We start from the raw sequence: 23,882 nt of genomic DNA on the forward strand, positions 1-23,882 counted from the left end.
CGCCTGCTGAATTTTATCCACCAGAAATATGTGCCAGTGCAGGGCAAATAACATAGAGCATAAATATTCCCTGATTTTTTTGTTAGGGCTGTTTAAATAGGAGATAGATTTATTCTCCTTTGCATTACCTTGCCATGGATCTCCTCAAAGTGTTGGTAGCTAAAAAAGCGGAGTCTGCCCACGATCTTAGAGGACATTCATGCCCCACTGGCTCTGCCAGTGGCTGTTGGGCCCCACTTCATCCAACTACTCTTGTGGGCACAGGCTGTGATGCTCCCCAAATGCAAACTGTGCTACACTATTGCAATAACGCCCTAATGAGAAAAAGGCTCAGCCTGCTGGTTTTCCATGGAGAGGGATGAGAACTGCTACCACAGCAGCATGAAGTGTTGGCTGAATGGTTTTATTAGAAGTCTCTGCAGAGTTTGACATCTCCCCTTTCAGTCCATCCTTAGCACAGCAGAAGCATGCTGACCAGCTTTATGGTTCACAGACTGGAAAGGAGGAGAAAATCCTGAGACACCTGCATAAAGTTTGCCCATTGTTTTTGGAGAGATTTATGGCAGAAGCGAGGGAGGTTTCAGGAAAGCAGGAGAGCACACGGCAGCCGCGCTCCTTCCTTGTGCTCTGACTGTAAAAAGTGCTTCAGCTGCTCGGATGGTCTGCCATAAAGGATGCTCTGACAGCACGTTTCTTGTCAAGGTCACCCCCTGCACTGCTCCAGGTGGCTGGAGCTCCATCACGTGCAATGGTCCGGCACCGATGGAGGAGGATGTGCTGCCTGTGCTGCCCCTTGTTGCTGCACAACTGCAGGAGGCAGATGGAGGCTTTTCCTTAAGCGTGCTCTTTGCCTTTCCTAGCCCCACAGCATCTGGATTTGACATTGGAGTGACAGCAGCCTTGTCTGTTACCAGCACTGTTACTGTTCATATTTCCTTTTTTTCCCCCTATGTCTTTCCTTTCAGCTCTCCTGCCAACAGACTGCACTGCCGGTTTGGCATCCAAAGTATCCGGAGTTAGTGATCGTTAGCCCTTAGCGAAGGAGGCTGGTGCCAAGCAGTGGCATCTCCTTCTGCTCGAGAGGCTGCTGGCACCTTAGGGCTCTGCCGGCTGGTCTTATTACTGATTTATAAGGATTAAGAAAACATGCTCTTTAAAAGAAATCGGACATTTTCTATAAGACTTGCAGACTCTACTCATGGAACTGAATGTAACTTTTTTTATTTCTTTTTTTTTTCTTTTCTTTCTCTCTTCCCTCCTTGCCGTCCACAAACTAGGCTAGAATTACTTCTTGGCCAAAGGAAAACCCAGGCTCCTGGTTCAGTGAATTCAAGCGCGGTAAACTGGTAAGATGCATCTCAGTGCTTTCTGTTTTCTTTAACCCGTGTCGTATTTTACAGAGTAAAATGGCTCGTTGGCCCAAAGAACAGCCTTCCACATGGTATAGTCAATACAAGCGGGGGTCTTTGGTAAGTGGCTAACCCTGGCCCTCTAGTCTGAATCAGAGCACGTCACCTGCTTTGGTATGGCCAGACCTGTTGCACTCTGCATGCTGGACTAATTGCCATCACAAGCTGCAGTTGAAACATTTAAGGTGGAATACGTAAGGCGAAAAAGAACCAAAACCCAATATGGGCACTTTTTTCAGGCAGCACCCTGCCTGGCTTTAAGCCTAGGAGCAGCTCTTGAGCTTTTCCTTGCATCAGAAGGGGACACGCTGATGTGCCCGGGCACTGGCAGAGCTGGAGCCGCTGCAGGTCTGCCTTGCCCCATGCAGGCTGTGCCCTGCAGGAGGGTGCTGCTACCCCCTGAGCCATTCCCATTCTGGAGAAGGCAAACTGGGTGTCCCCATGCTGCTGTCCCCAAGGAGAGTAGCTTTATCTTCAGAGAACCCTTGTGTGGAGCCAGGCTGGGCTGGGGAGTCTGCACATGGCTGGACTGGATCAGGTTGTGCCCAGGGGAAGAATGGGGGGCTTCCGCAGCACCCCCAGAGCCTGGGAGAGGTGAAGTCACTGAGTCAAACGAAGATTTCAAGCCGTGAGTGTGTGCCAGGCTCGGTAGTCTGGAATTTTACTGATTTTTTTCTCCTTTAAAAAATCCTTAATTGTTGCTATTGTGAGGTCAAACAATGCTTGATGTCAGCAAGCAGCCAAGACAACAACACTTAAAAAGGGTTTTGTCCTGTAGCAGGTTTGTGGTGGATGGATTGCTCTCCCACAGAGCCCATCAGCAAGTGATTAGCACGATCCAGCTCTCCTTCAGAAACAGAAATCTCCCGCGTGTGTATCAATTCGTGTAGGATTAGCAGGATGCACGTAATGAGCTCAATCAAATCAGGAGGATTAGGGAAGAAGGAAATACTCCGCAGAGAGAAGCAGGTGGAGGTGCCGATGGCCCCGCTGCCCAGGGCTGAGGTTTCCTGCAGAACGTGCAAACTTCCACCTTAAAGAGCAAACAAAGGAAAACACTGCCTTGTTTTCCTAAGCCCCACTTCATCGCCACTAAACGTGTATGCTCTGATTCTGCCCACAAGAAGGATATGGCTTCTGCAGCTTTTCTGTACCATCCGGCAAGGCCGCAAAGCCAAGGCTTCAGCCTCATCGCTCCTTGGAGGGCAACTGCTCCTAGCTTAGTCACAGAGCACTTCATCAATTAATATTACAAGTGCCTTTATCTCTCCATCTTCTCTGCTTTTGTTTATTTCTTTCCAGTCTGTTTGTCAGCTACTTTAGAGGCTGAATGGCCAGCCTAGAGCTCAGGGCCCTATTTTTCAATAGGAATTTCAGTGCCACTTGGAGCCCTTTGTTCCATCTTTCCATGTTGCCGTTTTCTTGATTTTTGCCTGTCTCACATTTTCCATTTGGAAAAAAGCCACCAGCACATAGAAGACCTTCCTAAGCAAACCACAAAACTGTTAAACGCACAGGCCATAAATGTAAAGTTTGTTTAAAACAAAAAAAATAGCTCCATTTCACACCAATTTGTATTTGGAGCTATGAGATCCGTAAATGGGGAAAATGTTTGCCTGGATGTGAATCAACTGAAGTCTGTACAGGCTGGCAGGATGGGTGTCAGTGCCCCTTGGGGTGCTCTGCTCATCCCTAGAGCTTTTGTGCCCGGCCCAGCCCCGCCCCAGCTTCTCCAGGGCTGAGCCCCGAGGAGCCTGGAGACATGGGGAGGATTTCCATGGGGCTGCTTATGGGGCACCCCAAAGAATCTCTGCTCGCACAAGGTGTGCAGTTGTGCCAAGGCTTGCCTTTCTTCTGGGAGCATCTGAAGTAAGATGGACAGAGTAAACGTGAAATACAAAGAAACCATCTTGTTTTGATGCTTCCCCACTGTCATTAATCAATGACAGAGTACCTGGAGTTAATTTCCCAGGATTTCTCACGATGCAGCCAACCTGCATTTAGAGGGATAAGAGGGTTGCAGATGTTTTCTTTTGGACTCTGCTTTCCTCCCGTGTGCGTTACTCATGCACACCCGTAATTCCCAGTAGCTCTAACGAGACCTGCCACCTATCCCATCCTGTTATCCTTCAATGCCATATGGCACCTGCCACAGGCAAATACTGTCACACAGGAAAAAAGGAAAAGATTGATTTTTGCAGAACCAGCCAAGCCTTGTGCGTGCAACCAGTTCCCAGTGGCTCCGGTTGCAAACCTCGCGCAGCCTGCAGAGGCAGAACAGCAACTGAGACCCCTTAGCAAGCAGCCAGGCTCCCAGGCCAAGCACTGATTTGAAATAAAAATGCAAGGAAAAGCAAATCTTGCAGGTCGATGGGTAGCTGAGACGTTGAGTGCGTGCCAAGTAGCTGGCATTTTGTGTCCCTCTCCTTCCATGTCCTGGTGGTTTTCTGGTCTCTCTCCACCTGGCATGCGTGGCTCTCTCATGGTCAGTCATATTTAACTCTCAGGAGGACAGCGCAACGGTATCCTGACAACCGGTTGGTATATGTTTATTTACTTTTATGATCTTTTTACTCATGATTTTGTCATGTGGTTACAAATCTGTTCTACTGTTTGCAGCTCGCGCCATAATTTGATGTTTCATGGCACCTCGAAGAACTCTGCGTTGTTTCTGTGCTGTGTTTTTCCCCCAGTCATGTCTAAAGAAGTCATCTGTCTGTAGAGGACAATTTCCAGCAGCAGCAGCTCTGGTAGCTTGGCCATGGCTGGAGGCACCACCTCGAGTACAGCCGGTCTGTACTTGCGGTCTGGCTGGCCGACTGTGTGTTTGCTTCCTTGGTGGGGCACGAGAGAAAGTACTGGAAAGGCCCGAATCCTGCAGTGCTGCAGGGGATTCAGTAATTTGTTTTGCAGAAATGTATTTCCAGAAACCGTTCTCCCTTGGGGGAGAGAAGGAGCCTGATGTGCAGAACAGAGCAAATCCCTGTGCAAGCGCAGCTGTGCAGCTCTGCGTTTCACGCCATGCCCCGAGGGCAGCAAGCAGACCTCCCAGTGGCTGACAAAGCCTCTCTAGCCAGGGCTGCATGCAGCCCCTGTCGGCAGGAACAGGATTCCTGCAGATTAGGTTGCAAGGATTGTTTAAAAGCCATTGCACTGGTATCCAGGAAACATGAATGGGAAATGCCCCTGTGTGTGGAGAGCAAAATACCTACAGAGGTCAAAAATTGTGTCAAATGGGGCAGGAAAACAAAACCCCAAGCTCCTCCATAAGTCTTCATTCTTCTCTCTTCAAAAGCTGGAGAGGTATGCTCAGTATTGGCTTTAATAGCTTTTGGATATATATCCCCGAATTTGCTCAGCACTGCACCCTTTTGCAACCAGGGCCAAAATCCCCTTTCCTTTCTCCTCCTGCCCCGTGTTAGCCTTGTTGGTTCAGCTCGTGAACAGATCACAAACGGCAAGAGGAAAAACCTGCCCTAGCAGCAGAAGAACCAGAGCATCCTTGTGCCATGCAGCATGGCAGGAGCGGGATCCGTGTCCCGCTGGGGTGGGGAGGTCCAGAGCAGAGGGCAGGGTGCCCGTGCACATGGGCATACGGATGGGTGAGACTGGTGGTCCTTGGAGCCCCCCAGGCAGGTTGCATTGCTGCTCACTGCCCAGTGTTTCCCCTTCTCCACTTCCCATAGCTCTCCTACGTGGATTCGGATGGGAACCCCATCGGAGTGGTGCAGATGACTTTCCTCCGGCTCCTGAGCGCCTCGGCCCACCAGAACATCACCTACAACTGCTACCAGTCCGTAGCCTGGCACGATGCTACCACCGACAGCTACGACAAGGCCATCCGCTTCCTGGGCTCCAACGACGAGGAGATGTCCTATGACAACAACCCCTACATCCGAGCCGCCTTCGACGGCTGCGCGGTACGTGGGAAGCCCCTGCGGAAGGGGTCTCTGAGCAAATCGCTTCCAAATTTCCCATGCCATTGGGTGGCCTTGAGGGTTATTCCCAGGTTGGGAGACCTCGAGCTTGCTCTTCCCTGTGCCACGGCTCATCTCGAGGCCAGGGGAAGCTGCAGCACCTCTAGAAACCACGTTCATTGGGTTTGTTGCTGGCTCTGCATGAAGAAGGGACCTTTCTAAAGTCAATGCTTGCTTTTAAACATTCCCTCCTGCCTTTGCTCTTACTCAGTTGACTCACGCGGGGAGGTGTGAGTGATGACACCCAAGTGCAGGGGAGTTCTGTAGGCTTTGATATAATGATTTTGCAAGTGCTTTCAGGAAACTTTCAGGAAATCTTGGAGGCAAAGCATTACATTGGGGTGGTGGTGGCTCTGCTGGTGGCACGCTGCTGCGTGCAGCTCCAGGAGGGCTCAGGTTGTGCTGGGTGCAGCTGCTGCTCAGCTCCTGCTGGGCGTCCCCGAGCTCCAGAGGAGCCCAGCACAGCGCTTGGTTTGCTCTGTGCCTGCTCTGCAGGAGGTCTGCCCGTGCCCTTGGCGAAGGACGAGCCAAAGCAGCCCCCAGTGCTCTTAGTCTTTGCAATGAGCAATGGTCAGATCTTCCATAGGGGCCCAACATCCTGCCTGTGCTTCTTCCTCCTCCTTTTGGGCACCTGATTTGGGACTGAGCTCTGAGCAATCTGCCCTCAGGAGCTGAAAATTTGGCAAAGCAGGTGCTGCTTGTATTTATTTTGAGATCCAGTTTGCTAGTGCAAAAGCCTGCATAATTCTCACCCTCTGCAACTGCAGTGCTTGAAGCCCACGGGACTGAAAGACAGAGATGTTTGACAGCAAAAGCCCTCCACGTAATTTGAGATGAAAGTGATTCTGTTCTGGCACACACACATTTTTTACTGTAGGAGCAATGAGGAAAATCAAATTAGAATCACTTCTTTTAACACTCATGCAGAGAGGGAAAGGGCATTCATCCCTCTGCTGAAAACACTCAGAAGTCACATGGGGAAGTTCATCCTCAAGTACTTCAGGTCTCCTGCTAACACATCTTGTCCTCAGCAAAAAAAAGCCTTCCCCTCCCTTTTCTTTCTTAAGACTCGGGGAAGCTGCGAGATGACACGTTGCGAATTTTAAGGCAGATGTGTCTGATGAAAATCCTTTCAGCTTAAGCGGTGCCGCTCAGGTGCCCTACATTCCTCTCCCTTTTCCCTAATGAGGGATATTTGCATGGAAACGGGTCTGTCGCTCCTTGGTGTTTATTTGCTTGGTTGTTTCTCCTTGAAGGCTGTAGCGCAGGCTGCTGTCAGCAGGACCAGTCTCCGTGCCAAAAATCCAAGGCTGTGGCAAGAACTGGGCAGGGAGCAGCAGGGGCTGTGGTAGGAGTCGGGAGCAGAGGGGGAGGCTGGATGAGCCCTGGAGCTGGTGCCACAGTGGGGCACGGAGCTGTCTCCTGGCTCCTTGAGCATCGCTTTGGAGCTGCTGGGTCTTAGCCCTTCCTTCCTGCCCCCCTCTGCGGCATACGTTCCTGCAGGGCTCTGAAGAGGAGGTAAAATATGCCAGGGGAGCTCATTGCATCGTTCAGGGATCGATTTGGTGCAGAGCCGCATCCCTGCGAGACCCTCAAAGAGCCTTGCAGAAAGATGCTCGGCATCTTCTGCACTCCTCCACCATCTCCGTGACCTCAGCAGGTCATCCTTCCTGAAACACAAGCAAGATTTGATAAGACTGAGCCCTACCAAGTGAAAAATTAGGCCTGCCTACCCGACACGGCACTGCCACAGAGGTCCCGACAGGACCCGCGTGCTCACCGTGATTGAGGTTGCTGCAGCCCATGCTGGAGGAACTCCAGGGCTAATGTCTGGGCCATTATTTGGATGTGTTTTTCCTGATCTTACAGCCCTTTCTCAGTAGCTGTGCTATAGCCTATTCTTCTGAGACACACAAATCAGAGGGTAAGGTAGAGCCAAAAGCTGCTCCATAAATTCACTTGTTTGTGCAGCTTTGTATGCCCCCGGGTGCACTTCTGCTCCTCCAATAATTATTTATATTTCAGAAATAACTGTATGGCTAGCAGGCACGATAAAAAGACAACATCACCTTGTGAATTCCATCAAACTTTAAACGTGGGCTTTTCGGTAGCGCTCGGATGATAGTCAAACTAATATATTCAAATTAAATCGCTCACATTTGCTCAACAACCCATGCGCGTCCTCGGGGAGGCAACACAGCTATACCACAGCCACAACAGTTTTACCAGGCTCCCATTCCAGCTCTGAGATGTGCTGAAGGCAGCGTTCGTGCTTTTCTATCTGCATGGCAACAGCTGTTCTCCTCCAAAGTCCGTGCTCAGGCCACTCATCCCCCCCAGGGTTTGCTCAGTGGTCCCCAGCCATCCTGCTTGAGAGCTTATCTAGTGCATCTGCAGGGTAAATGCGTTTGTTTTTTTTTGGTGCTGGATGCCTCTGAATCGGCTCAGGAAATACCTGGGCGATACCGTCTCCGTGTTCCCAGCTGACCAGTAAATTCTCATTCGTGACAACTGGCTGGTGTTGGGTTGGAGGCATCACCAGAGCTCCTCTCTCTCCCCCTTCTCCCCGCCAGGCAAAGAAGGGCTATCAGAAGACTGTCCTGGAAATCAACACGCCCAAGGTCGAGCAAGTACCCATAGTCGACATCATGTTCAATGACTTTGGAGAAGCGTCACAGAAATTTGGATTCGAGGTGGGACCGGCTTGCTTCATGGGCTAAGAGCCACCTGAAAACTAGTCTCCAAATGAGCAACCTCGTAACCTCATTGCGCCATTTAATTAATTAAAAAAAAAAAAAAGAAAGAAAAGAAAAGAAAAAAAGAATTCCTTGTCACATGCACGTTCTGAAACTGGACAGCGATGGGTTATTTTTTTTTTTCCTTTTGTTTTGTTCCTCGTCTTGCCCGAGTTCCTCTGTGCCGCTGCACCCACACGAACCCAACCGCGAGGACCGTTCCCGCGACAGACCAGAATCGCATGACCTGAGGCCACACGTGTGGCCCCGAGACCTGTCCCCGTGTCACCTCCCTCCCGCAGCCACCTCTGCACAGCCACCCAGGCATCCGGAGATGGAAGCACGTCAAAGACTTGAGATGATGCCAAGAGCTTGGCTGGAGGTTATTGTTTGTTTCTAAGAAAAAAAAATACAGGAAAAAAAAACTTGAAACTCCTGCGTTCGGCTTGACGTTGAAACTGGGGCAGTCCTGGCTCTAATCCAAACCCTGCTGAAGTTCTTCATGGTCATCTCGTTGGCTTCCGTGAGATTTGGATCGGGTCTAGCAAGCAGGTGTAATGGCCGTTTCCAGCATTTGTAGTACCGCCCTTGAATCGCCTGATTCCACTTTTGACAAAATTTCACCCACCCAATTCGGTTGCTAAAAGCCACACCGGGCGTCTTCTTCCCCGTGTCTTAAAGGTGCTTATATTTTTGTATGTTTGTATGTAAGTATGTGTATTGTATATTATTTTAAGTGGTTAAACGTTCCTGGCTTCACAACATGCATGTGACCCTGTCCGTATGATGACAGCCCTGCCACGCGCGCCCCCCCCGGCGCTGCCCCACGCCCAGGGGCTGTGCCCAGGCACGAGGCTCTGTGGGGTGAGGCCTCCCTGACCCCCCAGGCCACTGATGCCTTTGGAAGGATTTGCTCCAAAATAAGGAAAACAAAGCCACTTCTTGCTAAGATTGCTGAAAAACGCCGACCTAAAAGCAGGATCCTATTTGCATCTCTGCCTTTTATACCCCTGCTCACCTTAATATATGTGTTTTAAGTTAATTCTTCTCGCCTCCTTTTTTCCTTCAGCATTCTTTTAAAATATTAAAAAAAAAAAATCTATTCCCAGCGGCAGATTGCACTGGCAGGGGAAATCCATTTGTCCTCTCTGAATACCAAGTGTAAAACAAAACAAAAAAAAGGAGGAAAAAAAAAAAAAGGTGCTTTTTATTTTTACATGTCTCTGTGGTGCTATCTATTTGAGTAACATTTACACAACACTGGTTATACCCTGCCAGTGACCAGTCTCCCACTGGCCTTTGCTTTAGCCACTTCCAACGCAGACTGCACGCTTTTGCTACAGTCTTTGATTATAAATGCATGCCACCTTCATATTCGTTATGTAGAAGGTCTGCTCCTCTCTTTAATTGTATTACAGTAGCTTTTACGGCCCGTGTAGAAAGTATTAAATGTGCTTACGCCTTTTTTTTTTTTTTTTTTCAAAAAAAATATTCATGCATTTTATACGGTGGTAATCACACCAGATTGTACTCAGTCGCTGAATGTTTGTGGTGCTAATTTATGTACTTGTTTGCTGTCCGGATGCAAGGACGAAGCTGCGTGTGCAATTCTCTTTGTCTGCCCACGGTGGCTGCCAGGATGGCTTTTTTTTTTTTTTCTTTTTTTTTTTTTTTCCATGCAGCATTTTTGGATCGCAACCAGCTGAGACCACCTTTCTTCACCATTTGTTTGTTTTCTCCCTGGCCATTTCCTTGTTTAGATCTCTTGGCTGGCAAATAGATGTTGCAGGGTTTTTATTATTATTATTATTATTTGGCCTGGAGTATTACAGCGACGGTTGAGCCAAGGGGGGCCTGCCACCGTAAAGGAAAGGACATCACATTTACTGTGAAGAAGAGCCTATATATGATGTCTTTTCCCCCCTCCTTCCCTAGCAGAGGAGGGAGCGATGCCGAGCCCGTGCCCGTGGTGTTGGCTCGAGGCGGCGGCGGGAGCTGCGACGCTGCGTGGTGCTTTTGGGTCTGCAAGAGCCGTGTCCATCCGTCTCCCTTCTTGTGTTGTGTTCTGTCTATTTTTTTTTTCCACTGGGGGAAAAAAAAAAGAAAAAGGTGCTATCCTAAAAAACTGCAGACTCCAGCAGCAAAGCAGTGCAGATGAGTATATAAATGGTATATCGCAGAATTTAGCTGCTCACCTTGGCGAGAGCCTTGTCTGGGAACAGTGGGAAGGTCAGGAAAGGTTGCACATTCCTCTCTGCAACAGATAAGCCATATATCAATGTATGTACACACGTGTGCGTCTGTCTAGGTCATGTGATTCTGTTACGATGAATTTTCATCAAGGGAGCTTTTTTCTTCTTTTTTTTTTTTTTCCTTTTATTTCCTTGCTTTAAGAAAAAAAAAATCCTCTGTTGAATTCCACAGTGTTGTAATTGTACTGAGCTCCAAACTGTTCCGATTTCCCCAGACCACTTAGCTACGGTATATTGCAATAAAATTACTACTTGTATTTGCAGACATTCTTTTTGTGTAATTTTATTTCCCTCTTCCCTTAATATATGACTTGAACAAATGTTGATAAGAAAAATAAAACCTATGGAAAAAAAAATTTAGTACATAAGGCCCTTTTTAAAATATACTGTCAAATGACATATTGTACATTTCTTCCAAGTCCAATAAACATGTCGTAAAATTTAAGTGTAATGCCCATAAGAGCTATTTTTAAATACTTTAAACCTGTGTAATAAAGGAATAAATGTAATAGATTTTTTCAATAAATCAAGTTTACTGTTTCCACCTAAACCAACATGATGTGAATGTCTTCTTGGAGTTGGTTGCAGCGGGATTTCCCCACGACCCCTCTGCTCGGTGGCACGTGAAGAGTTCATCAGAGGAGCGGTGAAAGCACCTAAAGGTAACGCAACATAAAACACGAAAACAAAGGCATCTGAGAGAGACCTTCCAGGAATCCTATTTCCCAGTGACCAACTCGGATTGACCTGGCCACACAAAGACACTACGCAGGGACTTCAGCTGCTGGGATCTGGACGAGGATCGGAGGCCTCCAGTTCTCCACCCCAGGAGCAACACCGGAGGAGCTTGACTGTGCCCCGAGGTGAATTCAGGAAACAAACCCCACTTCTGCAGCTTTCTGGTGAGCTTCTCAATCCCGATCTCCTGCCTCCACCTCCAGGTGCTGCGGGGGGACACAGCATGGGGTACTCCTTGCCCTGCCTCTCCGGGTTTCGCTCCTGGGACGCACGAGAAGATGACGGCTCCTCTGGAAACCCCTGTAAGAAATTGCACGTCTGTGTGTCAACACCATGCTGCTGGGTTTGTGTTACTCTGCTTCTCGAGTGCTTCCTGCAGAGAACATTTGGTTGGTGCTGCTGGTTCGCAGGTTCAGGAGACGTCGGCACCTTAAAAGCTTGGTGTTTCCAGTGCAGCAGGTATGTACGGTAGAAACGTGTCCCACAGGCAAGCTGTGTCCCGTCAGCCTCCCCCTTCATCCTTTGGCTGTAATTAGTGGTGAATCTCAGATTAAGAGAGCTGTTCAGATAAGCAGCCAAAGTTCTTTATCCTACGTATAAATTAGCTTATAGGAGTGGTCTGGGTAACCGTGGGATGTTACAGCCAAATCTTCATCCAAACAGACAACAGAAATGCAGAGGTACCACAGCTGGGGTAAACATTAAAAAAAAATAAAATAATAATAATAATAAAAAGAGCTTGAATTGCTTAGGCCTGGCTAGAAAGATTTAACTTAATCCTGATGGTGTTTCAAGGAGACGCTCACCTCACCTGATTGCTAGCTGAGGTTTGCAGTAGGTCGTTGTGGCTGCAGCGAACATTTCTCACGAATGCCTTGGGGTCTCGCTGCCGAGAGGAGCTTTGATCTGCCATTAGGAGAAAACAGAGATCTGAGCGAAGGATTGACTGTTCCTGGAGCTGCCAGAGCTGGAAGGCACGGCAGGTTTTCACCTCTTCTCTTACAACAAAGAGCCCGTGATTTGGTGCGAGAGCTACAGGGCGGTAACTCTGCCAAGTGCAATACGGAGGTAATTTTGGGATGATCTGCAACAGAAAGCAGCAGGTTATTGGAACACCGAGATAGTTCAGTTTTGCTCCATCCTCTGAGGTTCCCCTCGCCCTGCTCTTCCCACTTGATCCCATCGGTGCAAACAGAAACCAGGACTGAGGAAGGCACCCAGAGCAGCAGCACCTACCCCGGCACAGCCTTGGGAGCTGGAGCTCACCCAGTGCCGCTGAGCCCCCTGTGTTCCCAGTGGCCGTGGGGGCTGCAGCACTGCTGGGGGCTGCTTTGTGCCCTCGCTGTCCTCAAAGAGCCGGGGCTTAACTCTGCGTGAGGCCTGAAGAGCTTTTCCCCTCCAGCTACCCAGGCTGACCCCGGTGTGAGGATGCGAGCGTTTGCTCCCAGGCTGCTTCCTAAGGTAAAGCGTGAATTGCTCTGTGACTTGCTTTCTGGTTACAACAAGAGTTATTTTCTTTCCTTTATTTTTTTAGCCCTGTTTCTGGAGGAAGTGGCCCAGGTCCTCCTGCTCGCCATGTGTCTGCCAGCCCCTTGCCCACCTCGTGTTCTGCAGCAGCTCGGCTCAGCTCAGCTGGCCGAGCAGTGGCTGTCCCTAAACCAGTACATCCCTGCATGGTTCATACAAGTAGGGTGGAGAAAAGAGCACGAGCTCAGCCCTACGTTAGCCACTTGAGACCCCACCGAGGTTACCCATGGGACAGGAGGCTCCTTGGAGCTCAGCCCCATGCCCACACCACTCGAGCAGGATGAAACATGGGTGCAAGGCACATCCCAGCCCGTCCAGGGCTGTGTGACAGCAGCCAGCATGCTCGGTGGGTGTGGGCACAGCACATAGGGATGGAGCTGTGGCCATGGGCTTGCCATCTGCCGGGTCAGCTGCCCGCCTCTGCCCAGCGTGGTGCAGAGCATCTCTGCCAAAATGCAGCACCCTCCGCTCATATTTCAGCCCTGGGGCTGTGCTGCTGGTGACCAACATGCTCCTGGTCCCCCTCACAGCTTGTGGGATGGGGACGGGGACAGGGTTGGTGGCACAGGGCAGGTGCTGCAGCACACCGGGTGCTCGTGTTGGTCCCGTCTGCGTGGTGCTGGGACACGTCGTGCTCACACCATGCTCATGCCCTGCTCACGCCCCGTTTGCTCGTTGCAAGACGTGACAGCTTTTGGTTGCAATGTGCCGTGCTCTATTATTATATCTGGAAGCGATGCTCCTCCCAGCTCCCTAAATACCACGTCTGCATGAGACTGGTAAAAATAAAAATGGCTAAAAAAGAAGCGTTGGCTAGGGTTAAATTTAGAGAGCAGATCCTGGGGATTTATTCCCTATGGTCTGGGTGAGTTTGGGCAACCAACCCAGAAGAAAACCTGTGAATGTGTGTTTTATACGAAGTGTTGGGCTTCCTTAGTGCGACTAAAGCTCTCCCGGAAAGAGCGAAACAGCAAGGAGAAGTGGGAGGCAGTCACTAGAAGGGGAGAGGAATAAGCTCTAGCACGAAGGGAATGCAAAGTGTTGGGTAGTGTGGCTTTCGTGGTGTAAAAGGCAAACTAGGATTATTTTCAGTGCTCAGCTGCTTTTTGTCCAGCATCTTCTCCCCAGCTAGGCCTGGTTTGGCTGCTTTTTTATTAGCATCTCAATCAAATGAATTGAACTGATCTGACTCACAGCTCCAGGGGAAAAAATATATATAAATAAAAGCCTCTCTATGGCTTGCTATGAGAAGGGGCAAGTGAGCTGGAGAGGCCTCCTGGCAGTTCTCTGCTACCTGTAAATTAAGCTGCGGAGTCTCCAGCAAAGCCAGTTCAGTGCAGGTTGAAGGTCTGCCCTCCCCTTTCACACCTTGCATGGGAACTGTGCCACTGCAAGCTCGCTGCTGGTTTTTCTTCCAGCAAGCACTCCGCCAGATGTGCAACTTCCCAATTATCTTTGCTTTCATGCAGGTGACCTGAGCAGGACAGACAGACCCTTGGGGGTTTCAGATGTCCGGAAAGTCCTTTAGACTTTTTTCCAACCATTATGTGCCTTGGAATCAGGAAGAAATAATTGGTTATCCTTAAGCTGTTCCCCCATGTTTGTGGCACCGCGTCCTCTGCTCTGCCTGGTGCTGTGCTGGTGGCAGGATCCGTCCCCGCAGCCCCCTGGCCCCTGCTGGTGCTGAGGGCTGGAGCTGAGCCCCTCAGACTCAGCCGCCTCCTCTGCTCTCCTTTCCTGCTCCCACTTTGCTTCCTTTCTGCCCTGCTGCATGGCGCAGGAGCAGCAGGTGGGCAGCGGTGCCTCGGTGTGTAATTATCCATAAATCATCGCTGCAGTGGGGCCTTCTGCTTCGTCTTTCCTTTCTTCTGTTCTTGCCATCTATTCTTCTTACTTTAAGGCAAGAGTGACTTCGCTGCTTGGCAGCCTTTGAAGCCAACCTGGGCTGCTGCTCTCAGCATCTGCAGCAGCTGTTCCCCCGGTGCTGCTCTCCTGCTGTTACAGTGGCACAAAACGGTCGAGCTTCGGAGCTTTTCAAGGCTTAATCCAAGGTCTGAATCCAACCAGGGGGCACTGCTGGCGTTAGAGTCCACGGAACAGCCTTGGAAGGAATTTATTCTTAACCCATCCCTCCACCAGTGCTTCCAGCTGGGGGGGGATTGCAGCCCCCTTGAATACAACCCTTGTACATGTGTAAATGCAAGGAGAGCTCCGGTACCAGTGCCTTCGCTGGGCATGTAATCAGCCTGCTGGGTTTGGGGCTCTCACTGGATTTTCCCCATGTCACAGCACTGAGAGCTATTTTGCTTTTGATCCCCGAAGTGGGGAGAGTGTTAATGCGCCGTGGTTTTATTTATGGCACCTATCGCTGTTTCATTTATTCCTCGTAACTTCTGGCTGCAGATTTTTTCATCCTGGGGCATCATGGCAGCGAAGTGATTTTCTCCAGAGGCACAAACTCAATAGTTCAGACAGGCCCTGTGCGCTTCTACCTTCCCAGCAAACAAAACTTAGCAATATATGCTTGTATTTAATGGGTTTTCTCAAATAGCCCAGAGCAAAACTAAACACCCCAAAGAAATCAAACGCATGAAAACCCTAAAGAAGAAGCTGTTTTTTTCTTATTCAGAGAGAAACCAACACACTTCTGGTTTTTTAGGAGATGCATAACTAAGAGAGCTCTGAAGCGCTAAAATTACATCTTGTACAGCACAGGCTGTCACGCTCAGAGGCACCCCTGAATCACAGCTCGACACAGCTGAATGCAGAGAGCAAATGTGCCATCTTCGGGCCCTGCCCTGGGACGTCGCGTTCTCGTGCTGGCTAATTATTAGTGTGTTAATTTGACAATGAGATGTTCCTCTTCGCAGGAAATTTTCAGCGCTGGGCTGGGCTTTTTCTCCAGCTGCTCCTTGGCTCTGTGGATTTTCTGTTCTCTCCGTTCCCCTGGGGGCAGAGCCAGGGGCTGCACCCGAGGGGACCCTTTCCTAACACCCCAGGGTGGGCGATGGTGTCACGGTGCTGGGCGAGCATCGTGCTGGTCCTAACGGCCTGTGTGACCCTGGGGACATCCCTTAGAGTGGCCAAGTCATGGTCCCAGGTGCTGGGCTGGTCGTGAGGCCCCATCTCACCAAGAGCTGGAGTGTCCCTGCTCCAGGACAGACCCTGGCCATGTGGGTGATGCCCAATTTCAGGAGAAAGTGGGAGCAGCCACCCAAAAACCAAATGTCCTTTCTTGTGGTTTGCCTTTCAGGCAGGCTGATCAGAGTCCCTGTGGAAATGGAAATCAAAAAGCCGCCGGACCTGAAGCATTAATTAAGACACACAACAGGGAGAGAGGGGGAGAAGCACGGAGGGGAGCGCCTGTTTGTGAATTATTTGCTCTGAAAGGAAGCGTTTGTGAATTCGACGCGCATATATCATTTTGGTGGCAAATGAAAGAAACTGAATCAAACTACCCGGGAAGTTTGTACACCGCCGTGGATTTAATTTTCAAACCTGCATCATGCAAAGATTGACCTTGCTGAAGGGCATTAGCAGAGCAGGCTGAATGTATAAAACTTAATCCCTGCTCCAAGTTTCTTCAGGAGGAAACACCAAGAAGAGACAAATATATGTTGTATGTAAATATCTCCTCCTTCCTTCCCTCCCCCCTTCTCTCCAGCTTCTGCGTTTTGGCTGCTTCACCTGCCACAGCCTGTCTGCCCGGCAAAGCAACATACCTGGACCACGAGTGGTTTTGCACAACGTAGCTGCTAATCAGTCTGTTCTCGTTAACGAGCATTAATGTTGTTTTGAGTAGAAATGTCTGTCCCTGAGCACAGCCTGGTGCAGCAGCCCCCATCCCTTGCTCCTGCAGCCCCGGATGTTTCGGAGCCCTGCGAGCCTCGCGGTCGCCCTTTGCTGATGTCCAAGGAGCAAAGAAAATGCACGATTTAGCCCGCAGCCTCAGTGCTCTGGGGATGAAATATGCCTTTGGAAAAGCCATTCAGTCCCAAATAGCCTCTCTCATCTCCAATCCTTATGGGTTTTATGATGAGCTAATCGCTCTCCTATCAGCAGTGCTACTGCTGCGTTTATTGGTGCCGGGGAGCCTGGCCATCTCCGTGCGCCGGGAGGGATTTCACCAGGCAGGGCCCCCGCGGGGTCACATCAGCCCGAGATGGCCCTGCTGGTGCTCCCCATCGCCTGCTCACAACGGTGGCCCTACAGAAACCCCTGTGGGCAATGGATGGCCTCTCCGAGCCTGTGCAGAACGGCCCCGGTGCCGCTGCCTCCTGCCCCGAGATGTCAGACTGCCGCAAGGGACACCAGCCTGCTGGGGCGAGAGAAGTGGGGCTCAAATAAACACCCTGAAACAGGTCAGAAAAGGGCCCAAAAGTACTCCCGGCCTTTCTGCCACCTGCCACATGGAAGGCCCCCAAGGATTAATTAGTGTTTTCCCAGGGCCTGGAGAACTCCAAATGCGTGGGTATTTTTAGTACGATCGAGGGGGATGTACAACTCACCTCTCCATATTTTGCTCCCTTTTTCCTCTAATTCTTCCATTTGGTGTATGGCAAAACACAGCCATCCTTATTGCTGAGTGTTGCGTCGTCTAATTAAATAAATGTTTCCACAAGGATTTGAGACCCTTGGTTGAAAGCCAGCTATTTGCTATTAGATGTTGTTAATAAGGTCAGCGATGCTCCGGGAACAAAATATTTGTGTTAAGTGCTGTAGATGAAGTAACGGGGAGCCCACACACACCACCCACTGCAGCATCGCCCTTTCCAGCCGGCACGCCATGTCGCTGCACGAAGCCGTTTGCTCCCCCGGGGTTTGTGCCAAGGAGCATCCCCATCTCCTCGGGGTCACGCATTGCAGAGCGCAAGGTTTTCCTGTTTCTCCCATGTGAGGAGAAAGGTCTGAGGAATAATTCATTTTCCACCTTGATTTTTTTCACTCCCTCCCCTCTAAAGATTGATAGCGCTTTACCATAAGGGGGAGAAAGTCAAGTTGTGCTGATCTATGACCAGACACTATTTATTCTCATAGAGTCTCACCTGCAATTTGTTCAGCATCTTCGGAATTAAAATCCTTTTGCAATCTCCCTGGCTAGTTGAAAATATGCCATTATTTCCCTCCCTCAGATGTCTCTTCCCTCTGATCAGGGCACAATCTTATCAATGCTGGGGATCCTGCTTTACATTCAGAGTGTTGTGGAAGTTTTGGACCATAAATAATGTCGCGGTGCAGCTCAGGCAGAATTATTTGGGGCTGTTTCTTTTTTTTTATTTTTTCTCTTTTCCTTCTTTCTGTCTTTCCCCTCCTATCTTTCTTTCTTCAGATCTTGGAATGGGTGATAAATTAATCATTTCTTCCCCCGTAGCAACCGCCAACGTACAATATGGAGCTGATTACTTCACACCTGTGATTTAGACTTAGAGGTGACCCTGCAAATGGCAAAAAAAAAAGAGCTCATCATGTGGATCCTGTGCTGCTGGGAGGAGCAGAGCAGCCAGGAGCAGGAGCAGGGCTCAGCACATCAGTCCTAGGGAGCAGCTCACAGCCCCGGTGTCACCTCTCCATCCCCAGCGCTCAGAGCGGGCACAGCTTCGCCTGCACAGTGCAGGGGGCCTGAGCCTGGGTGCATTTCCTGGGCCAGATGCAGGATGGTTTCCCCTTTTTGTAGGGATTAACGCTGCTTGCACGGGTTCATTGCACAGCATTTTTCTTCTGATTAGCAACAGAAAGCAGCTGCGGGCTGGGAGAGAAGAGTGATCAGACCAGGAAATGCCCAGTCCTCCTGGCTAGAAACCCACCCGTTATCCAGGGCTGTGTGCATTTTAGCTTGGGAGCAGAGCCCTGGTGGCTCTGACCGAGTGAGGGGCACCAGGACCCCCTTAACCTGCTGGTAAGAGGCTCAGAGCTGGCGCTGCGGGGCCATGCAGGAGAGGAGGTGCAGCCCTGGGTGCCTGGGGAAGCGGCTGGAAAGGACGGGCAGAGCCCCGTAGGGAAGCATTTTCTTCTTGTTCCCTGCATCCCTCCCTTTAATTACAGAGTAAACTAAAATCTGAGATGAAAAAGAAAACCACCTGAAATTTCTGTCCCATGTCATTACCCACTTGAAAAGACTTTTCGGGGCTGATCCACCCCCCTTCTCATGGCGGCCTTTTTATTTATTTTCTAAAAGCGAAGGATTTTGTGTTGTTTTGTTTCTAATTTTCTAGAGAGCTAATCGGATTGGCAAGCAGAGAAAGGAGCTTTCAGGAGAAGCAGCTGCTGACTAGCAGATAGCATAGAGAGCTGGGAGTGTAATCTGAGCTTTACCCACAGCCTTATTAAGATCTAGATGCTTTATTGCAGACATATATCCGGCTGGATTTCATATTAGGTTTTGTGATTTCTCCCTTCCTCCCTCCCCTTCCCGACATTTTTTTTTCCCATCATATAATTTTCTGCTTTTTGCTGGAGGAGTCTCGTTTAACTGGTACACGTGTTGCGCTGAGCAACGTCCTCAATTTAAATGGAAATTCTATCAATAACAAACTCGCTATCTCTCCTCGCCTGGGAAAGGGCTTAGAAATATCATTCCGAGGTAAAAAGCCCCAAGCTCAAGCCCAGCGGTACAAGAACAGACACCACCCTGCTGCAAAGGCCAATTGCAGATAATAAACTGACCATTTGCTCGCAGCCAAGACTCCGTAAATTATCTGGATGAAATATGAGTTCGGTAATCAAGTCTGAAAATGAAACGAAGGTGGGGAGCAGCGGCAATCTTGTTACGTGGTGACTGGTACCGTGCATCGCAGCAGCCCTAAAGATTTGGCTGAGTGCAGGGGCCAGTGTGGGGACGAGGAACCAGAAACTGAAGCTACGAGGGCAAGAATGAACTGGGGACAGGTGGGAGCAGCAGCCCTACCTCTGTTCACAGCTCCTGTAAAGAGCGTGGGTTAAGTGATGGGGTCAAGGGCACAAGGAGGTTCAGGTCAGTAAAGGGACTCGGCGCAGGTTCAGGTCCCAGCCTGTCGCCCTCTCCAAGTCTGCAGCTTTTGCACCCTGTTCCTTTTGTCTCCCAGTTCACCCATTTTATTTCAGGCCTGGTTGTACTCTCCCTGGGTCAGCGATCTTCCTGTGTCTCATAAAGCTATGGAAGCCCTGTAATGCATCCCCTGTATGGCAGAGCCTAAACAGAGCCACTAATGTAAATTGACACAGGGATGAAAAATATTTATCCCTTTTCTTGTGGGGAAGAGGGAGAACACCTAAAACAAAATATTCAATTTCCCTTTCATCATTCAAAATTCCAGAAATCTCCAGAAACTGCTCTTTTCTGGATGGGAAACTTTTCAAAGTGAGAAACTTTAGCAGATCTCCATGTTGTTAAAAAGACATTTTCTCCCAGAAGTGGTACTTTGAAGGAAATTTTTCAGCCAGCTGTAAAAATAAATCATCGAGTATTGCTGCCTTTGACTGATGAGATTTGTAGGTGCTGTGTAGATGATTTATAGAGAGGATCGCATGAAGAAGCTTTCTTGACTGCACTCAGTAAAACCAAAGTCTTAGCCCTCTCCCCAGCTGCTGCAGAACCCCGATGCTCTACTGATTGCTGCGGTGCCGGGTCCCATTGCACCAGGCGAGGCTCAAATCCTGAGTGCAGGATCAGCCCCGTTTCTGCAGCACTGCCTTTGCACCAGGCTCGTCTCGGGGACACGGGCGATGCACGAGGAGGCGAGCAGCACAGGCTCGTGCACGTGCATCCCTCACTTTTTAGAGGCAGGCTTCCAAACCCAGAGTGTTTGGAGGCGAATCACCTCCTGGTCGATATTCATCAATCAGGAGGACGTTCAGGAGGTCCGGCTGTGACGGGGCTTGTGTGGGATGCCACAGGGGATAAACATCTCTTTCAATTTGTGTCGGCTTTACTTGTGAGTGCACTTGCTGATGTCCAGAACACCGGGTCCCCGTGGTGCCCAGCATCCCTCGGCTGTGCCAGCAGCGAGCCTGGGCTGTGCCCCTGGGTGTGATGGGCTCCGCTTCGTGCACGTCCCTGTAGGGCATGCAGAGGGGAGAGGGCTCCAGGCTCCCCAGAGATGGGGAAAGTTCCCTGTCCCTGTCCAGATCTGGGCTTTAGCTGCTTTCCTGAATCTGTTGAAGTTCATTTATTGCTGCGATGGAGCCTCTGCCCATATGCTTAAATACCAAAGAAACGCAGCCTTGTGACTGCCTGCTCGCTTGTGATGAATAATTTTGGCTGCCAGGCAGGCAGGGAAAGAGGAGCACTTTCTTTGCCATCCACAGCTCTCAGCCCCTTGGTGCGAAGTTTCCGTGCCCCTGCTTTCTATGGAGCTGCGCGGTGCCTCTCCGTTTGCTGCAGCCACAGCACGGCTTTGCTTTCCCCTTTCCACTTGGTGCAAAGAGCAAAGCTGCCTGCAACCCCCCAGTGCCTTCCTCAGAAATAGCTCGAGCAGGGCCTTTCTCCTCGTGTCATAAATCACAGCAAGAAAAACGAAATTAGGGGAGCTTACGAGAGGCACCAGGCCAGGGCCGTCACTGCGTTCCCCGGTCCCGTGGCATGGCCAGTGCTCAGGTGGCAGCTCGGCCCTTTACAGCAGACGTCTCCGAACCTGCAGCAATGCCAGGACTGAGGAGGAATCATGTGTAATCATCTTCTCTGTGTGTCTGTACTGACGGTGTGTCAGACGAGGCTGGAGGAGCCACCTGTGTGAAATAAAAGTGAAACAATTTAAGGAGCAGAGGAATCAATATTATCCAAAGCTATTTTTCCCAGAGATGGAGGGAGAGGGTTTTTTGTCTTAGTGCCCATCCTCAGCCAGTAAGTGGTGGAAGCTCAGTGAAATGCTGTACGAGAAAATGAGTTTCATTCACTAAACAGAGTTTGGGAGCGAGGGAAGGCGGTGTGCTTCCTGAGCAGCACGGGAGCCAAAGGAAGCTCGGTGGCACCTTCAGTCTGTGCGTAGCATCTGCTGATATTTCCTTTTTGGCACCTATAAGGCATCTCTTATCCCTGCTGAATTTCTAACCAGCCATGTCTGCTTATGGAAAACTAAAATCCGCCAAACAACAAATAAATGCCAGCAATAAAATACCACAAGTAGCAAAGCAGATTCTCCTGCGGAGGGAGCGGTGCCAGGAGCTGCAGGGAGCTCGGGAGGGTTCAGGCAGGTTCGGTTTTGGAGCCAAGCCTCCTTCCTCTGCTGCACGTGTGGCCTCACCAGCTGGAAGCTCTGCATCGCCCCAGGGCAGCCCTTTCCACCCACCCATAGAATCACGGTGTGATTTGCCAGAGTGGAGGACTGAGGAAAGGTTAACGCATTATTAAAAACTTCATTAGCGTGCTAACAGTCCGGAAACTTGTGCTAACAATCACCTCTAACCACTCACCCTCCCGTAATGCTAAGAGTTGTCTCGTTACTGGACTCAGCTGCTGCTGACCCGTTCATTATGTCGCTTTCAGGCTGGCCACGTCTGCCTCCCCGCTAAGGCGTGCTTTGTACTGCAGGAGAGGTGGGGGAAAGGGGAAGAGGCAGGAGGAGAGCATCGCGGTGCTCAGCTGCACGCCCAGCTTGAGGTGTGCTCCAATGGCTTGCAAACGAATGGGTGTCCCCTAAATACAAGCATGTTCTGAAGGCTTCCCACGCGTATAACTCACCATTGCTCCAGCTGGAGGGAAGCAGTGCCCGTGCCCAGGGAACGGCTCTCCTGCCCAGCACGATGTTGCACAAGAGCCACGATGGAGGGGAACAGCCAGCAGAGGCTCTTCTCCCTCCTCGTCCTTCAGCATCTCACCTGTCTCCACCACGCCACACCCCTGAGTCAGCCTTCCTCCCTGCTCCTCTTCATCAGCTCCCCACTGCCTGCCACCACTGGGAACCTTGCCTAGCTGCCACGCCTGGCACACCGAATTATTCTTTCCCTCTGCTGTTTATCTGCTATTTATCCGTGTGTAAGTCCCTGCCTCGTGCCTGCTGGGGCACCTGGCGAGTCCCAGGGCTGGGCCCACGAAGACTTCAACCCCAAGAGGTGAAACTGCCAAAAAAAAGCCTTGGCCTGATGGCCCAGTGCAGCTGGCCACGACAGCAGGGTTACAGCCATGCCTGGGAACCTGCAGGAGCAACCAGATGCCAACGGCCTGGAGCGTGTCCTCGCTGAGTACTGGGATTAAGGCGGTTTAAACAAGTAAATAAATGGGCACAAAGGTGTTTGTAATGGGTCTGGTACCTGACCTAGTGCCCAGTGCTGATCACTTACAGAATTATTGACCTGATAGTTTGCTGCTCGAGAGTTTTGAAAATGCCAGGTAGGTGTTCATAAATCGTAGAGTCCCACACATTTTTCTCTCCAGACTCAACCCGCTGCTGTGGCTGTGTAAATCACGATGTACAGAGCCTTCATTGGATGCCATAAATCTCAGCGCTCTCACCTCCTTTTTTTCCTTTTGTCTTTAACAGAGCCCAGAGTAACTCAAAGTTTTGCTGTCAGAAAATTCACATTGGGCACTCTGTAAAGCAAAAAAGACTTTTTTTTTTTTTTCTGTCTGTCTTTCATGGGCCTCTTTCCAAATTAGAGTGAATGAGATGATCATAAGGAGATAAGAAAAGGATATTGAAAGAATGGTCCAAATTGTTTTAGAAATGGATCTCAGGGGGGAACACAGTTATAAAAATTAAGCCAATTAGATTGAATATGGGTTGTTTTCCCACTTCATGAAGAAGCACGCAGAGGCAGATAATTAAGGCCGGTGCAGATATAAAGATTAGTATTCCTGGCTGCGAAGTCCACAGTTTTAATTAGTCACTGGGTCTTTCTGCAGGGCCACATTAATAGACAAGGACGTGGTGACCTTTTCCTTTTTTTTTTTTTGTCAAGTTCATTAAATCCCTGCTTATTGCCATGAAGCATTATAGCTTTGTGCTTGCAGCTGCTTTTAAGGCAAAATGAAAGCCATAAGTGTGGGTCACCCCAAAGGCGCACCCAGCACATCGTCCCAAACCAGAACGTCCTTGGTTTCTGTCTCCCCTTGTGCGTGTCCTTCCGTGCATCTCCAGCTGATCGGAGCAGGACAGTGAGAACCACAGAGGCTAAAGACAGGTGGGGACAGAGCTGCTGATGCTCTGGGATGCGTGCACCATATTTTCAAAGGCATCTTCCTAACTTTGTGCGAAAGTTACTGGGACTCAAGCTTTTAACATATGTGGATGTTTGAGAACGAGCCACCCTGCCTGCCTGACCTCCCTGCTG

General features: G+C 50.0%; 1 protein-coding gene and 1 long non-coding RNA gene across 3 annotated transcripts in view; both read left to right on the top strand.

Annotated features, from left to right (window-relative positions):
- Positions 1-10,923, top strand: part of COL5A1 (collagen type V alpha 1 chain) — a 152,153-nt gene extending 141,230 nt beyond the window's left edge. Inside the window, exons 64-66 of one of the 2 annotated variants that reach the window (XM_040531072.1) lie at positions 1,278-1,346; positions 5,096-5,329; positions 7,960-10,923. In XM_040531072.1, coding sequence (XP_040387006.1) covers positions 1,278-1,346; positions 5,096-5,329; positions 7,960-8,106 — 450 coding nt within the window. In that variant the 3' untranslated portion in view covers positions 8,107-10,923. Of the gene's footprint in view, positions 1-1,277; positions 1,347-1,400; positions 1,470-5,095; positions 5,330-7,959 lie in introns of both variants that reach the window. The other variant, XM_040531073.1, reaches the window with a different exon arrangement.
- Positions 10,924-12,015: 1,092 nt separating this feature from the next.
- On the top strand, positions 12,016-17,262 carry LOC121057241. The gene is made up of 2 exons (XR_005813726.1): positions 12,016-12,572; positions 15,892-17,262. It is a non-coding gene; the product is annotated as an uncharacterized LOC121057241 (long non-coding RNA).
- The last annotated feature ends 6,620 nt before the right edge of the window (positions 17,263-23,882 follow it).

The sequence above is a fragment of the Cygnus olor genome, chromosome 19 (genome assembly GCF_009769625.2).
Source record: "Cygnus olor isolate bCygOlo1 chromosome 19, bCygOlo1.pri.v2, whole genome shotgun sequence".
NCBI lineage: Eukaryota > Metazoa > Chordata > Aves > Anseriformes > Anatidae > Cygnus > Cygnus olor.